At 29.8% G+C, this 19224-nt stretch overlaps 2 protein-coding genes across 2 annotated transcripts; one reads left to right on the forward strand and one right to left on the reverse strand.

The window, feature by feature from the left end:
* Window positions 1-836: 836 nt before the first annotated feature.
* Window positions 837-8485, reverse strand: MUM2 (Glycosyl hydrolase family 35 protein). The gene is made up of 18 exons (XM_020365671.3): window positions 8008-8485; window positions 6127-6222; window positions 5583-5695; window positions 5330-5396; window positions 5045-5137; window positions 4796-4939; window positions 4467-4561; window positions 4103-4208; window positions 3784-3868; window positions 3375-3493; window positions 3120-3284; window positions 2836-3017; window positions 2597-2688; window positions 2401-2510; window positions 2197-2304; window positions 1926-2033; window positions 1416-1561; window positions 837-1217 (listed from the first exon to the last, which is right to left on the reverse strand). Exons 1-18 carry the CDS (start codon window positions 8170-8172, stop codon window positions 1061-1063), a joined length of 2151 nt encoding a protein of 716 aa, XP_020221260.1. The 5' UTR covers window positions 8173-8485; the 3' UTR covers window positions 837-1060.
* Window positions 8486-17987: 9502 nt separating this feature from the next.
* Window positions 17988-19209, forward strand: LOC109803505 (NAC domain-containing protein 2). The gene is made up of 3 exons (XM_020365111.3): window positions 17988-18280; window positions 18372-18649; window positions 18741-19209. The coding sequence occupies exons 1-3, from the start codon at window positions 18112-18114 to the stop codon at window positions 19182-19184; spliced, it is 891 nt and encodes a 296-aa protein (XP_020220700.1). The 5' UTR covers window positions 17988-18111; the 3' UTR covers window positions 19185-19209.
* The last annotated feature ends 15 nt before the right edge of the window (window positions 19210-19224 follow it).

Genomic DNA, 19224 nt, shown 5'->3' on the forward strand with positions numbered 1-19224 from the left:
TTTTAATAAAATTATATATATATATATATATATATATCTTAAATAATATATAATTGTAAATTTGATTTAAGAAAATTTATTTTTGTATAAAGTAATTGGATGATATAATAGTTGTTAAAATTAAATGATATACGTATGAGAAATACTGAAGTCACACCCAATAAGGCACGACACCCTTACCTGAGATAACGCGCGACAGATTAAACAAGTCATAAATGATGACTAATAAACAATTAAAGGGAGTCCTCTAACCCTAATTGGGATTGGATTGACTAGTGTTTGCTCAACATTGGGTTGGGTCATACCTCATTTAATTTTTCATGCATCCATCATATCTCTGTTGCTCAACAGCCTGACCAATGTTGACCAACTCACACTACCCATGTTCCTCTTTTATAATACCCCAACACTATATATGTTTTTTATTCATCTTTCTCTAAATTTCCAAGATATCCTAATCTATGTTCTGTTATAACTTATAATCAACTCTCTTTGATTTAATAGTTGTAAAATTTGTCCAAAAAGATCAAAAGTTGATAAGAAATTCTCATAGTCAATTTTTGAAAAAATAAAATAATATTTAACTAGTAAAATTTATGTCATACGAAAATATATTTTTTAAAAATATTTGTTATTTTATCGAATATGTTTGTTTTATTTAGTCTTTTACTTAGTTATTCATAAATTTTCTTTACATTCTTGATTCACAATATTGAGTGGTATAATTTGACGGTATATATAAATAAAACACCATTCTCACTTTATTAAATTGATTTTATAAAATTAAATTAATTTCAAAACTAATTCTATGGATAAGAAGGTCAAATGAGATTCCATTTTTCCAATAAATAACTATCTATTATCACATAGGTAGATCCACAGAATATTTGGATCACAAAGAATCAATCTGGATCTGCAGAGGTTTCAAGAATATGTATAATATATTATCATCATGAGAACAAGCCAAAGTAAATGTTCCACTTCCTAGCCCACGAAGGAAACAGATTCTGTATGTATGCTCTACTTTTTTTTTTTTTTTCCCTTCTTCTTCTAATACAAGCTAAACAGAAGAGGGGAATGGTAATTTAGAAAATTTATCTTGTAAATCTGTGACCGAAACAGTGTTCAAGGAGACACCAAGAGGGTTCCCACCACCTTCCTCCACCAAAACCAAAACGTTTCCAGAGTCCTTAAGGAAAGACCGAGGCACGTGATACCTGTACGTGCCAACATAACACCCCGCATTAATTACAACGTTGTCATTCTAGCTAAACCGTGTCTCTCATCTTTTCTCCCTTGGTGCTCTTCATACAACATATATGTTACTATATGATATAAGAAGTATATAGTATGATATCATAATTCGTAAGTTAATAACATGGAAACTAATAATGGTGCCTAGGTGGGTTACTTACAGTGATTGTGAAGGTTGGCCTTTGGAATCATGAAACAAGACCCAATACCGACCAATGCTTTGTCCATTTACCCATGCCTCACCTTTTCCCATCGAGCTTAGGTCCAATGCAACAGGCTCATCTCCCTCTGGTGCGTCAAATGTAGTCTAACAATTCAAATTTAAGTTGTCTTTAATTCATCACTACACTTAGTTTACATACAACTAAAAATTCAAGAAATTCTCTGCAATTTTCCTTTAATTGCTGAAATTTTGGTGCTAACTGTTGTAATTCAGAAAAAAGGAAAATAGTACATTTCAAACACTGTAGTCGTGGCTATCAAATATCATTACATGGTCCAAAACCACTGTTTCTTAACCAATCTTTACATATTATATATAGCATGTAACGAAGTATTATTCATTCTTTTTCATAAATTGAAAACTTTAATTATATGTCACATGAATATTAGGTGGAACCATAGAGACATTGCGGTTGCACTTTATTATAATTTCTCCATAGTCATTTTACCTTGTACCAAACGAGCGTTTGTTCCCTAAAATTTCCCAGTTGACTCCATCGAATATCACTGTTATTTTGTTCTTTATATACTTGTAATTGCTCCCCCAGCAATCCAACCTATAATGTACGAGATAGGTGAAAAACTTGATACGATATAATGTAAATTTAGATGTGAAAATTTTGACCATTAATTTTATATAACTAGAATAAAAGGCAATTTATAACAATGTCAACACGTAGAAGAAGATATAAAAACAAAATTGGAGAAAGAAAGCAAAACCTGATAACCCCACGTAGAATTCGTCAAATTAAGAGACTCGTCTTCACTGCACTGAAGTTCCACACTAATTAAACCAGTAAACCTTCTTTCAAGAAATGCCCCTGAATCCTATTAATAAAAAAAAATCCATAAATCGTTAACATTACAACGACAAAGGAAAATATGTATTATACAATAATTAATTAATTTCTTATAAAGATTTACCGGAAGTCCAACCATAACGCTGAGTATAGAAAGGTTGTTTGTCCCTTCATTTACTGTAACCGGTAGCTCTAAGGAGAATGTTTTCACATCATGATTCCCATGTTCCCCTCCTAACAGATTTAATTAGAACAAAGTAGCAAATTAATCATTCAATTAAGTAAACTTTGGATAATTTTTCATGTTCGCATTTATCTACCTATGTATATGTTGTTCATAAAAGCATGAGCAACATGAGCAGCAGATTGAACACTAAGTGTTGGTTCGCTGCAGGATAAATTATGTTCTAACCTGTTCATAATAAAATTAGTTGCTTCAGTTTTTTTTCTGTTCAAAGTTTGTGAGCGATAATACCAATGTGATATAAATGTGAAATGGATATATTAGTAATGAATGACAAATTGTTTTCTTTGCGAGAAATGCAGCCAGATGACTAACCTAAGAGTATACCAAAGGTAATCTGATTTGTCTTTGGTTGTATTCATTTGCTCAAGTAATGAGTTTGATCTCAGTGAGGTGTCATCAAAGTTTGGAATGACATCTTGGAATTGCTTCCAATCATCCACTGAGCTAAAGTTTTGTTTAGGACTTATGATCCTTCTGTTGCTTGTTGTATTTACCTATAAGCATATGTAACAGTATAAAGAGATTAAATGAAACAAAACTGGCCAGATTTAGTGTACATATAGTATATAATTAATTTTGGTGAAGTAGTAATTTACATTTGCAGTATTGAAAGTCACATTTTGACAATCTGGTAAGATACTTATTGACTTGGGGAGCAATTCGTATGATATGTTGCGGAATTGCACTGTAACCTTATTTTTTATATCATTGTTTATGAGGAATGCAACACATTCTCCATTTTCTTCTTCAAAGACATAACCCTGATCAAAATGAGCCAAAAATTAAAGAATATTTAAATCATGATCACTGAAAATAAACCTGTTGTAGAAAGAAAAAGTGAGAATACTCACTTCCTGTAGTTGACCTAAAGAGAAGTTTCTCTGAGCTCCTTGTAATAAAGTGGTAGAGCAAGACTTGATTACAGCATGTAACTGCTTGAGATGTCCCCACTTGGGTTGCCTGAACAAACCTAATGAGAATATTTGCAACATTTAAACTTCAAATGGTAGTGAGGTAGGAAAAAGATAAAAAGACTGTTTGTAACACTATTTTCCATAATAGTCTCTTCTGAACATTCTCTTTATTATTAGTTAAAATTTCCTGAAAATTACAAATTTTATAGATTTTATATCTCATTTAAGTTTCTCTTCTAGTTTAGTAGTAAGATCTACTGAAGTTTGTGGTTTTTAATCACCAATAAAAAAATATTAATAAAAAAGTATAACTAACATTTCTCAAATGATAATGTTGTACACTTACCATATTCATCAAGTGGGGCTTGATCATAATAGCCTGTTATAACATAAGCAGAGGCTGTTCTTCCAAAGTTAGTTCCTCCATGGTACTAAGTAAATTTGCATGCAAACAACGTTAATTAGATTATTATACTATAAGATTAATTAAGATGGTTGATAAGGGTTTCCCTTGATGGCACACAATGTCTAACCTTAGCTATGAGTCAAATGGTGCATTTATATGTAAAAAAGTAAAGCTTAATTAATTTGATTTGTCTAGTTCTAGCAACAGAAGACAGAGAGGGAACCCTATCACATGAAAGAGAGTTTCAAAGTAACAATACCATGTAATAGTTGACATAGCTTCCATTTCTTGCAATGAAAAGGGTGACATGAAATGCAATATCTTCGGCAGACCTTATGTATGGCAGTCCACCATACACTTGATAGCTTCAGGGCATTAAAAAAAAAAGTTAATTATGTTGAAAAGAATTTGCTTCATCAATAAATATAAATTAGTTACGTGGTAGAATTAGCGTAATTGTGTAAAAAATGAGTTGAAATTAATCATTATTAAATAATAAAAATTGTGTAGATACAAGTAATGTGTGTAATTATGTGTTATATATCTATCTATCATAATTCATAACCTTTGGAAAGATGTCACATGACTTTTGAAAATTTGACATATGGAATGGAGGAACTTACAAAGAGGTCCAATTCTCAGTCCACAAGGCAGGTTTATTGGGAGAATTTGGTCCGGTAAAGGTTTCTCCACATCTCATTCCGTTGCATGTATTGATCTACACGATTAGCAAAATTCAAAATTCAAAAATAAAAACGAACTACTAGTATGTAAAAAAAAATAAAATTAAGTAATCACATGTTTAGTTTAACTTGTTTACAAAAATAATAGTTTAACTTTGTTAATTTTCTGATAGAAAAATTTAATAATAAAAAAAAACCAAACATGCGGTTAATGATTAATCTAAAATTTAGAATTTGTAAGCAAGTGAGTTGGGCTGAGAAGAACCCACCACAGGGTCAGGAGCGTCCGTTTGCTTGCACATAATCCATGGTACGCTAGTGTTAAGGCCCACTGCCATACTTGCGGCCCATTTAACATACCGCGATGCTGCTGGGCCGAACGCCTTTTGGATGTTTTGGTATTCGTTTTCAATCTTGTATTATTCAATTCAATACACAATTAGCACCCAAGAAGGAAAGATAATACATCAAACTTAACAAGTAATAAGTTATTTGACATTGAAAGAATTCATATATACCTGTGACAATATAATTGGTCCTCCTTGCGAAGCATATAAACCCTCTTCTTTCATCATGTTCACAATTTTTGTCGTAAAATTTTGCATGTAGAACTAAACATTGGAACACATCAATGAAAGTGGGTCACAAAAAGAGACAAGTAAAACCCATTACAATGTTGAGAAATATTAGTTCCACATTTTTTTCAATTGTTTTAATAAATTCTAATCAATAGTAGAATGTGTTAGAGAGTGTGTTATTAACCCTATATAAGTGTAACCAAGAGTGTTGCTATAACTTTGTACCTTGAATGGTTCATTATCAGTTCGATAGACAATACCAGGAACATCGTGTAACCAGAAAGGAAATCCCCTGAAAATTCAGTATTATCATTGAAGGTGTCAATTAATTTTTAATTTTGGCTCAAAGCCTCTTATAAGAATGGGTCACTATAATTCTACAAAATATTTCACTTAATTCCTTAATATATATAAATAAATAAAAAACCCCAAGAAAAAAGAAATGTAGAAAGGAGATTGAAGGAAGGGAAAGTAGTACCCATAAGTCCATTCACTTTCGATGAAAGGTCCAATTCTGAGGCAAACATAGAGCCCTTGAGCTTGGATTTCCTTTATGAATCTCACCAAGTCATATCTGTCGCTGAAATCATACTGTAGTATACATTTACACCCTAATTAATTATTTTATCTATTATAAAATACCTGACCTTTAACATTTTTACAATGATTAAGAAACACAATAATAGGTTGTTTAGTTTTCAGTTTGGGAGAGGCAAAAGTACGTTCATTTGGAAGCTTCCTCTCACATACTTCTCCGTTTAGTTGCCTAGGAATGAGTGCTACCAATAAAACAAACATACACCAATTAAATGCAATAATTTGACTAAATTATTTTCTATTATTTATTTAATTATTTTATCACAGAACTGATTATAATATTAATTGTTTATTTGATTTCATAGTTTCCTTTATTTGTTTCATGTTTGTAAAAACATTAATATTGTAAGAATTTGTTTAAAAATAATAATGAATTTGTGTAATATATAGATAAGAAGATATAAAATGAAAATAGAAATAGGTACCTCTCCTGGTTGGGGCTCATGTAGATTCCAAAAGACATAGGTCTGAATCACGTCCAGTCCTCCTTGTTTGGCTTTCGCTATCAAATCTGGCCACATCTGCAACAACGCTTCCATTTCTCAAAAATCCTTACTTTCTTCTGTCCCTTTCTTTCTTTTTTCTTTTTTCTTCATATTAATTATTTATTTTACCTTTAAGCAAATCATATGTAACCGTTAAGTCTACTCGTGACAAACTTTTGGATAACTATTTCCTTCCTTATTCCCTAATACACCCTTCCCCCTTTTCTATCTCTCCCTCAAATCAGACATGGTTAAACCATTCAAGTTTGCTCACAAGCATACCATACTTTAATAAATAAATAAAAATATTTAATGTCTTTTGTTTTGACATTTAAAAATATATAATAAATATAGGATTTAATGTCATACATTGTTAATATAAAAAGTTTGACACTCTTAGTCAACAAAACATTATTGTTGGTTTGATTTTTATGATGATTGTTATGAAAGTAAAAAAAAAAACATATTGTTTTAATGTTTTGTGATTAGATAACAGTGTATAATTTTTTTACATCGACTGTGTGATGTCATTTTACTTATTAATATATTATAGAAATTACATTTATACAATTTCTATAATATAACCAATATAGTCCAATATACTAAATAGTCATATTAACAATAACTTTAGAAACTTGAAAATATATTTGATGAGCAAGTACTTAGTGTAGCTATGTTTAAAAGGGATAACAAAGTTGATCTCTCGTGAGCTATATATGACATAGGGTCCCCAAATGATTGCACTTAGAGTTAGAGTCCAATAAAACCAACCAAAAAGTTTGAGGAAGAACCTCCTCAGTCATACCCGTGATGCAATAGTGAAATTGCAACTGTAAACGGTTTAGTTTTGTGGTTCAAAAGAGAGTGCATTCTAGCTACACAACAGCTTGGTTATAGTTGAACAAAAGGGCATTTTTCATTAAATGCTGGAGCGTGCTTTACGGCATAGACGACACAGAATGTGCCATGCACTTTTCTGCCTGTCACCATTAGGGAGAAACTTGATTCACACATTTAGGAGTTGTATTCACCACAATTCTTTTAAATAAAAGATGTATTTAGAAGTTTAATAATAAATAAAATATTCAAGAACTAATTAAAATTACTATTAACCCTTTTGTCTCTTCTTTATATTTTCATTTTCCTTAATTGTTTTCTATCTTCTTTTTTTTTCTTACGACATTGCAACACACTCTAACCAAGTAAAACAACATGAAGGCGAAATTACAGCTCACTAATTCACAGCTGAAATGGATGCACCTTACCTACCAAAAAATGCAAAGGAAATATGAGCTCTTGTTTCACAATTTAACTATTAGTGTGCTTGTTTTTAGGTTTGAAATGCTAAACTTCAGTTTAACAAAAAACAAGGAGACACAAACATCTACATTAAAGTGTATTGGGACACAAACTAAATGTTCTTTTTACGTCTCTTCATTTCGATCCACCTAGAGACATGCTTTTACGTGGGTGTATTGGAACGTGTGGTAACAACTATTCAAACACTCTAATTATCTAATAAATTTATGATTCACCAATTATACTACATTGTTGAGACAACACAAGAATCCCAAATGTGGCATCAGATTTACATGTACGTCCATGATAGCCGTTACGTTAATCGAGGACAAATGTTATAGAAACCATGCCATGCCACTTACAGAAGAAGACATGATCAGTTGATCCACTAGAGAGTCACATGAATGCAGAAAAGATTTGAAATGTGGTGATGGAGCATGTCAACGAGACATGAAATGAATAAATGGTACATAAACAGAGAGAGTGTTTAATTTAATAATAACAATAATAATAAAATATTACCTGAGGAGTGCTGCGAGGATAATGAATAGAACCGGAGAAGAGAATATTTCTGTGGCCGTCAATGATGAGGGATCTTCCATCGTATGTGACTTCAGCGTTAACAACAAAACCTTCCCTTATTTTCCACGACACTAACAGCATCACCAAAGCCACCCACTTTTCCATTTTTTCTCACCACACAAGCTTTGGCTATGTTTATCTCAAGCCTTTAGAGGAAGAAACTTGGTGAGATTCAGAATTGAAGTGGGTGACCAGAATATGTATTGTGAGGAGTGGGAGTGGTTTTGTTTTCAAAGTGGCACCAAATTCTGGATTCTTATTGAGGGAGGGATATTAATTAGCACTTGCCAACAAAGGAACCCGAGGAACAGTTGAAACAGTTCCTTAGTAGAAATGCAACCCAATCATGTTCTATAATATATGCATATATAAAGTTTTGGTTTCGTACGTACTCATTTCTTTTTTTTAGTACTACGTATTAATTCAATGTTCTTTCGGTACAAAAATTAATTTCAAGGATTTTAAAATTAGTTATTAGAGAATTAATCTTAAAAATGATGTAGCGACATTTTTATAAATAATATTACAATTTTTAAGATTGATCACATCATTGAAAAGTGTATTTATACATTCATAAATATAACTTCAACTTCTTTAAACTTGCACAAATTTAATTTTAAAAACAATGCAATATAAAAATTATTTTCTTACCAATATATATATATAGGATATAAATAGAAGAAAAAAAAGTAATTATTATTATATATAAAAAAATTAATACAACATTTATTTTCAAATTTATTTACTTTTAATACAATAATACTTGTTAAGAAATGAGTATTACCTAATATGGGATACATGTACTCACTTGTGATATCATTTAATAAAATTCATTTATTAATATTACAAGTGTTTTGAAAATTTAACTGAAGTGGTCCGTTAGACAAAAAAAAGTCAAAAATCGATCAAGTAACAACAAACCCGATATGAAACAATGATTAAAAAAAGTAATTAATATCATATAAAAAAAATTAATACAACACTTATTTTCAAACTTATTTTTTTTTAATACAATAATTCTTGTTACAAAATGAGTATTACCTAACACTACTAGAAAAGTGTCATTTTCTTAAGATTTTTTCCACAAAAAAATATTCGCATAAATCTTTTGCAATAATAATTTCACAAAAAAAAAATTACGAATTTATTTGTGAAAAATAATTTACAGATATTTCTTACAATTTTTTTTAAGAAAAATAATCTACAAGAAATTTTTGTAAATTTTGCTACAATTTTAATAATCATAGAAATTTTTTTTCACGGTAAAAATTTGCAGAAAATATTGTAATAATTTTATTTTGTTTCTTACAAATTTTCTTGTAAAAATAAATTCGCAATGTTTACAAAATGGTAGAAAAATTCTGCAGGTAACTTTTCCTGCGGATTTTCCTGTCAATTTTAATTCGCAGGAAAAATCAAAAAAATATTTAAATTTATAAGTTTAATATTTTAAAAAAACTTCAAGTTTCACATCGTTTGAAAATAAAATAATTAAAGAGTATATAAATACACTTACCTTACAAGTTGATTTGTATGGTTGAATGTTACATTTATAATATACAATCTTAAAGTTTAAAAGATTATGTATCACATGTTCGAAGCATGGAAACAAATGTTAACATATTATCCACGAAGGTATTACCTGCAAATAAAATTCGTAAGAATGATGTTTGCTGCAAATTTTAATACAAAATTCTCATGAAAAATCGCATATAATAAGAAAAATTCTCACTTGTGATATCATTTAATAAAATTTATTTATTAATATTACAAGTGTTTTAAAAATTTGACTGAAGTGGTCCGTTAGACAAAAAAAAGTAAAAAATCGATCAAGTAACAGGTGATGAACAACAAGCCCGATATGAAACAATGATTACAAATTTGAAAAATTGGAAGAAAAAAAAATTGTGTCTCTCCTCTTGAAATCTAAAAATATACCAAACTTTTTCTGCGTTTTTTTATAATAATTAACACACATAAAAAGTCAATTGATATAAAAGGAATATATATAAATGGATTATATTCAATAAATATAATATTTTATACAATCACAAAAGTTAATTATCCAATATTTATTAAATAAATAAGTTAACTAGTATATAATAAAATAATAAATTTAATTTTAGTCTTGTAAATTCTATATTATAGTCAATAAACAGAAGAAATAATAATATATAAGAAAGAAAATCTGCCTTGTACATTTTATTTTTAGATTATGTTTTGTATGTACATAAATTGATATAGAAAGAAATATATTTAATAAATATATATTATATTTAATACATATAATTGTTTATGGTGTTAGCCATATTTAGTAAATTAAAAAAAATCACTTTATTTTTTGTTTTTATGAATACTATATTATATTTAATAAATAATATCATATAAATAAAAATAGATATTCGTATAATTGTAAAATATATACTAATAATATTAAATATTACATTAAATCCGGTGTCTTTTGTATATTTTAATTCAATATATATTTTACATGTATATAGATTAACATGAAAAGTGATATATTTTAAATATATGCTATATATTTGTTAAATTTAATAATATATTTTATATAAATATAATACTAATATTACTAAAGTTTATTGTATATAATATTTAATTAATACTACATTCGATATAATCACTACTAAAAAATTGCAAAATAGCGACCGAAATTAGCGACTGAAATTTATCAGTTGCTATTTAACAACTAATTTAACGATTGATTATGAATAATTAATATAGTGACCAATTTAACGATCAAAATAAGTCGTCACTAGAAAATCGGTCGCTAAATAATAAATTTTGATTTTTTTAGCGACGAAACTAAATTCGGTCACTATTTCAGTCGCTAAATTATAAATTTTCATTTCTTAGCGATGAAATTTAATTTAGTTGCTAAATATTAGTTAAATTTAGTGATCGAATTGAATTCAGACGCTAAATAGTAGTTAAATTTAGCGACGAAATTCAATTCAGTCGCTAAATATTAGTTAAATTTAGCGACCGAATTGAATTCGGTCGCTAAATCAGAAATTTTGATTTTTTAGTGACGGAATTAAATTCAGTCGCTAAATATTAGTTAAAATTAGCGACAGAATTGAATTCGGTCGCTAAATTAGAAATTTTGATTTTTTTAACGATGGAACTAAATTTGGTCACTAAAATAGTAGTTAAATTTAACGATGGAATTTAATTCGGTCGCTAAATCAGAAATTTTGATTTTTTTAGCGATGGAATTATATTTGGTCGCTAAATATCAGTTAAAATTAGCAACAGAATTGAATTTGGTTGCTAAATCAAAAATTTTGATTTTTTTAGCAATGAAATTAAATTCGATTACTAAATATTAGTTATAATTAGCGATGTAATTCTATTCAGTTGCTAAATATTAGTTAAAATTAGCAACGAAATTTTATTCGGTCGCTAAATATTAGTTAAAATTAGCGATGAAATTCTATTCGGTCACTAAATAAAACTTAAAAAAATTTATAAATTGCTTAAAGAATGATAATATTGTTGTTGAGTACAAAAAAAATATGAGCACTTTGACTATTTTTAAGTTATTGTTCAATTTTAAAAAAATTTAACAAAAATTGATATAAACATATAAAGTGATATGAACTTTCAATCTAACGGTTGGATTTACAAAATTCACATTTAATATAAAGTTATTAAGCGGTGTAATACTTAGTAAAAATTATACTAGTATTATTATAACCATTCTCATTTAAAATATATAAATTATTACTTAAACTTTTTAATTTATAATAAATAATTTAAATTGTATCATAAAATTAATTTTAAATAAAAATAAGTAGATTGTTAAATATAAAAGTAAGTGTATATATATAAATAAAGATTAATTAAATATAATATAATAATTATTATTAGTAATATAATTATTATATATATTATTATATATTTATAACGGTCCGGATACACTAAAATGATAAGGATCCAATGATAATATAAGTATGAGATTGGATAGTTGATGATGACTTAAATGAATTAATTTGTACAACTTATACTAACAACAAGCATCTGCTTTTCGGTAGCTTATCTCATAAGAACTTCACAGTTAAGCGTAGTTGACTTGGAGTAATATAAGGATGGGTGACTTTCTGGGAAATTTCCAAAAATTGTGTAATTAAGGACAAAACATGCTAAAAAGTTAAGTATTGTGAAATAAAATCCTTAAGAGGCCAAATATGAGTGGTTTGTAGCAACAAGTATTGTGAAATAAAATCCTTAAGAGGCAAAATATGAGTGGTTTGTAGTGACCAAATTTGTGGCATCTATAAAATTTAATAGAATAAAAAATAAATATTTAGCGACCGATTTATTCAGTCACTAATTTGGTCCCACACACTTCAGCAACCGAAAATTTTTTCGTCGCTAAATAACTTAGCGACTAATTAAATTCGGTTGCTAAGGTAAATAGCGACCAATTTTAGCAATTTAGCGACCGATTTTGGTGGTCGCTAAATTGCATATTTTTTGTAGTGAATTAAGATTAAGAAAAATAATTAAATTAGTTATTTTTAATTAATACTATCATAAATCTAAATTTTATTTGCATCTATGGTTTGAATAAGTGAATAAAAAAAATATGTTTACCAGAATTTGTACCACTTCAAATGAGTCTATTATATCATATTTATTAAATTAATTGATGTTATTTTGATAAATCTACAAATTTCATATAATTTAAGAGTTGAGACAAAGAATATTTATAAATATTTTTTCTCTTTAACCTATTAAGACATCAATTTAAGGATAAAGTTGTGTTGTTCTAATAAGTGTCAAAACAAATCATATCTCATAAGTAATGATTCTAACAATATTAGTGAATTTACAACCGAAATATTGGTGTTATAAGAAGGGTCAAAGTTATTCTTACTCCTACAACTAATTCATAATTTTGAACATTTACATTTAATTATATAGTCAAAATTGATAATTTTTATTTTTGACAATAAACAAATATTCACGTAGGAGTCATCTTTGTATAAAAATAACTATATGTAAAATAAAAAAAAATCTTCCTTTTTAGATAATGTTTTGTAATATTATGAAAAATTGGACAATTGGTACAAAGTATAAAGTATTCACTGTCTTAAATATTCACTAACCTCCATAAAAAAATCGTGAGTATGGCAGATATAAGTATTTTTAAACATATTCTATACCATATTGGCCAAAATTCCATTCCACGTGATAATTATCAATTGTTAATTGACTTCAAATAATCGCAACCGTTTCATTTAATTGGGGGCATGTTAATGGATGGAAAAACTCTATTTTAATTTGAATATTTCATTGTATGTTTTTTTTTCTTTTTTGTGAATTATATTGTTGTGGTTCTTTCTTTTTATTCTCTTTAATTATATTCTTTTACATAAAACTTTCTTATTGCTATTGACTTTTGTTTTGAAATATTTAAATCCTAGCCACATCATGTTTTTATCGTGACATTCCTTATGCCAATTTATAATATCTCTTTTAGTTTTTAAAGAGAAAATAGCCACATCACAATCACTTGACAAGATTAACCACACCATTTTTATTATTTTTTAATATAAATTACTAAATTATTGTTTATATAGTATCTAACAATAAAAACAATACTTTTTGACGATAACGTACTGAGTGGTAACCTTAAGTGTCCACCTACAAAGAAATTTAAACTAGTTAGTTCCTATAATTTCATTGATGTGAATTAATTGATGAAAATATAATAATTATTACTCCCTCCATTCTAAATATTTGGTTCTTCTAGTCTATTATATACAAATTAAAAAAACATTCATACTTTTCTTCAAATAATTTCAAAGCAACCATTCCAATTCAATAATAATAAATAAAAAAAATTGGCATTGTCCCTTATGTTACAACTTTGGTAGGTGAGCCAAAATTTTTGGACGTTATTTTATGTTGCAATTGCAAGTCTCACCCCACAATCATATAATACAAAAACACAAAGTGTAATTTAATTTGTACCCGTGACCACATGCTAAAACCCAAACACATAATGTAACGATTGGACTATTGATTGCGGGACAATCATCAGATTCAGATATATATACATCAATCCACCTTTTCTTGCAGATTCTAAGGGGAACAAAGCATTTCCACACATCCTAGAGAGTACTACACCAATCCATGAGATAAATCATACATGATATGATGTTTAATTATTCTTAGAGCAAAAGCAACAATCAAGATAATTAAATAATACAAAAGTGTGAATCTTTTCCCATAGTTAGCTTCACAATTAGACCAAGGCTTTCGCATTTTAATAAAAGTGTCAAAGGATATGAGTAACTACAAATCCAAACTTTATGTAATCCACCCCATATTTCAGTTTAAATTTTTAGATTGTTTGTATACAACTCAACTCAATTCCATTAAAGTCATTGTTTTTGGGTTCGGTATCAAATTTTAATGTTGAAAACTCAACTCCTGTTAAATATTTTAAATTTTAATTTATTATATATGTATAAAATAAAAAATGATAATTAACTTAAAAAAACATATGCCTAGATTTCAATAATTAGTCTCACTCTTTTCTTTTTCTGTATTTAAGATTTTTTTTTTTTACTTTTCTTCCCTTTCTGGACCTAACTCATCCATTGCCTACCTCCAAGCTTAACATAGGTTGATTGCTTATTTTATTAAGTTATGTTGCAATCTGATGACACAATTTTATATTTTTTGATTGAGTTGACATAGTTTGATTACTCAATACATTGAGTATTTTTCATTAAATAGGTTGTTGATTTAGTGTGTAAAAACTTTATAATGAGATTCAAGGAAAATGAGATTCTATTAGTATTTATATAGTTGATTTGTGAAGTGTGAATAAACATCAAAGCATATATTGACATATTTGATGAAACTCAATCCCTTAATTAACCGTGAAAATCCTAATTTGTAATTGGATAAGTTCGGGTCATGGACAAACAAATTAATACTCAATGTGGGAGTACTTGTGAGTCTTGTAATTTTTTGGTCCACTGATTGCAATGGACTTATGGACACAGAACCCAAATCCAAGCCCAAGCCCAAGCCGAATTGAGCACATGGGCCGGGCAGCAGAGACATTTGAAAGCGAGAATGCGGCAGTTGGTCGGTTTCCTAGGTACATTGTGGGGACAGAATGCTGAAGTCAAGGTTGGCAGCTAGCATGAAGCATGAAGAACCTTCCCAGAACCTACGTTTGACACACTAATAAACTATGTTCATTTCACTTGGACCTGCTGCAAGTCGCTTCATCCATCCTAGGTAGATTCACCACTGATTCAGATGTTCTGTCCACTTCCCTTCCTCTTTTCACTTTTATATTGCTTTTAGTGTTAATAATCAATTAGTTCATATACTGTTCATTAGATTAGACTTCTCTACTAGACAACCTTTATGACCAATTGACCATACATACTTATTGCCCAAGTAAAACCCAACCGACAAAACAAAACTAAATATTCAATTTCAATCTGAGTATATATGTTTATTCCATGAATAAATTTATTTAAACTTACTAGTTTATATCATATTTTAATAATTTAATTATTAAAATTAAAGTTTTTAATATATAGATTAAATTTGTAAATTTTTTAAAAATTTAAAAATTATTTTATTTCATTTCATTAATTTAAATTAATGTATAAAATAATTTTATAATTATTTTTTAATTTGAATTAATAAAATAAAGTATTAAATAATTTTTAAAATTTTTAAAAATTTGCAGACTTGATCTATATACATTAAGAAATTTAAATTTAATAGTTAGATCGTTAAAATTTGATATAAAACATGAGTTATTTAACAGAATAAATTTAAATAGAATTATTCTTGAAATAAACAGGTATTTCTTTATTTATATATATATATATATATATATATATATATATATATATAAACATATTTGATTATTCTTATCCAGAAATATTATTGTAAGAATTGATAGGCACTAATTTATATATGAAAATTTGACTGTTTAGGGTAGTGAAGAAAAAGAAAATGAAAGGAAGAAGTCAAAGATTTTTCAAAAGGGTATGTGATACAAGTTGGACAAATTGAAAAGAAAAGGACAATGATTTGACTGGAGGAATAAAAAATCACCAAATCAGTCCTATTCTATCTTAATCCATGGAATATAGCGCATAATTAGCATGATCCCTGACCTACTCCAAATAAATAATTTCGAAGGAAACATCGAGGTATCTTCCACACAGCTAGGGCATAAGTCACCCATTACGTCTCTTAGAACTAGATTTCCACATCCTATTTGTTAATCCACTTTCTACCTCTTGTTACAGATGACATCCTAGGATTAGGAATATTCTATATATGCTTATATACCTTCTACTTAATTTTAATATTGTCAAGTGAACCTGGGTCAAAACCCGCCATAATTCACCCACCTACCCATAATTCATAATTGTGATCAAAGTGCGTATAGGAAGGAAAAAATAGTAGCAGAGAAGAAAACAATAAAAAAAATTATGGCCAAACCATGCAGAAACCTTTTTAAAGAGACGACGATGTAGTTCGAGAAATTTGTCTAATGTTTTTGACTACTTACTACATGCATGCATGCCTGTGCCTTTTGGTGTTAGTGCTACAATATTTTAATTTAATACTATTATTGGTCATGTTATGCTAAAAAGCCTAAAATATAGTTTTATACTTGTTGTATCATATCATGCGTTAATTTTTGTGCGGCGCCTATTTGTTTACTTGTTTTCACGCCCGGAAAAAAAACGTTGCTAAAAGAATGCACTGTTTTTATGGTTTTAGTTGTGATGTATAGTAGTACTAAGTAATTTTTTTTTTCAATTAATTCCCCGAACAAAAAAACATAATTAAGTTGGTAATTATACTATTATAATTTTCTTTCATACGTAATAATTTTTAGGGCGCATCAACTAAATGAAGTGTGTCAAAAAGAGTAATTAGAGAAATGAAAATACTATTCCGAATGAGACATTATGTGGAAAGGTGTGGAAATTAATGGCCATATATTAATTTGTGATGGGGCACGATGTTGAGTTTTCGCGTAACCAACAAAGAACTTAGAAGGGTCATGAGTTGAAGATTCGTTTATTAATTAATGTAACATGGCAAAATCCAACCCTTAATTATATAATATATATATATATAACGTGTTTAGACTATTCTTGTGGTTGTGTTCAATTTCTTGGAGGAGAAGGTTGGTGTGTTACAGATGAATTGAACTAAAAATCCAGGTAGATGATGACGTGGGTCTGCGTACGTGTGCACCAAAGAACTTGACGTATTATTTAAACACGACGTGGAATCGGGGTTATGATCCTCTGCAGCCAAAGTTTCACGCTTACTTTGGTCTCACACCAGTGGCAATTAATCCCAGATTTTTGTCTCAGTTAATTCGTTTCTCAAGTAAAATAATTAATAATATAAAATATTAAAATTAGAATAGAATATACTAAAAAATATTCTTTGATAAAATGATTTAAATTTGAATTGCAATAAAAAAATGTGCAACAAAAGGTGAACCAAAAAGTAATGCTGGCGTCATTGTGTTGAGAGCATGTCTAGTGTTGTGTTGACACGAGGCACCCGGCGATTGGGTGGAGCAAGGAACACGACACGTACCGGTGGAGACGATAATGATCACAGTCAACCGTGGCTAATAACTCCGGAGCCGACATTTTGAAAATGCGAGCTACGGCAACCCCCCGCTGACGTAAGCCATGACAGAATCATCACTCTCACGTGCGCCACGCCCACTCAAGCAGCGCCACGTGGCGGCTGCGGTCAGCTCACAAAAAAAACATTAAAAATTGTCAAATGGATTTGGCCTCCACCTCATCAACGCACGTGTCTAAATTATCTCTCCTTCTTTTGCCCTCTTCGCGTTATAAAACCCAACCAGTGTGTCCTCTCTCACACGTTTCAAGTCGCAGAGCAACAAAAACCACCACTACCACCACCACCACCACCAAGTGAAAGCTGGCAAGCCTGAATTTTTCGGTTGTTCAACACAGCGAAGAGCACACGCGAATGATTGGAATGAAGGGTGAAATAGAATTGCCTCCTGGCTTCAGATTTCACCCCACTGATGAAGAATTGGTGAATCACTACTTGTGTAGGAAATGCGCTGGCCAACCAATCGCGGTTCCTGTAATCAAAGAGGTTGATTTGTATAAATTCGACCCATGGCAGCTTCCAGGTTTGTTTAATTTCCCATTTTGCGTTAAGTAATTGTTTGATTTGGTTCGTTTCGTTCAATTGATTGATGACAAGTTTATGTGTGTATGCAGAAATGGGATTTTACGGCGAGAAAGAATGGTACTTTTTTTCTCCTCGGGATAGGAAGTACCCTAACGGTTCACGGCCGAACCGGGCCGCCGGGAGCGGTTATTGGAAAGCCACCGGAGCTGATAAACCGATCGGAAAACCGAAAGCGCTTGGAATCAAGAAAGCTCTTGTTTTTTACGCGGGAAAAGCCCCCAAGGGAGTCAAAACCAATTGGATCATGCACGAGTATCGTCTCGCCAATGTTGACCGTTCTGCCTCCAAGAAAAATAACAACTTGAGGGTATTTCACTACTTCCCAGTGTCCAATTTGCTTAATTTTAATTGTTTTTTTTTTGGGGATAAAAATGTCTGATTTGGGTATGATTGTGCAGCTTGATGACTGGGTGTTGTGTCGAATTTACAACAAGAAGGGGAAGATTGAAAAATACAACACGGGGGCACCGAAAATGAATCATGGGGTGGTTCATAATTTTGAGCATGAGAAAGAGAACGAGAACGAGACGAAGCCGGAGATTCATAAGCTTGGGATGGAGCAATTGTACATGGACACGTCGGATTCGGTGCCTAGGTTGCACACGGACTCGAGCTGTTCGGAGCACGTGGTTTCGCCTGATGTCACGTGCGAGAGGGAGGTGCAGAGTGAGCCCAAGTGGAACGATCTCGACCTACAGATAGAGAACCCGTTTGATTTTCAGTTCAATTACTTTGATAATAACATCTCCGTGGATGACCCTTTTGGCAATCAGGTTCAGTATCAAATGGGCCAGCTTTCCCCTTTGCAGGACATGTTCATGTATCTACAGAAGCCTTATTGATGTGAAAACGAACCGTTTTGGACAAGAGGGGGTGTTTGCA

This window comes from Cajanus cajan, chromosome 6, assembly GCF_000230855.2.
Source record: "Cajanus cajan strain Asha chromosome 6, NIPB_CcT2T_4, whole genome shotgun sequence".
Lineage (NCBI taxonomy): Eukaryota > Viridiplantae > Streptophyta > Magnoliopsida > Fabales > Fabaceae > Cajanus > Cajanus cajan.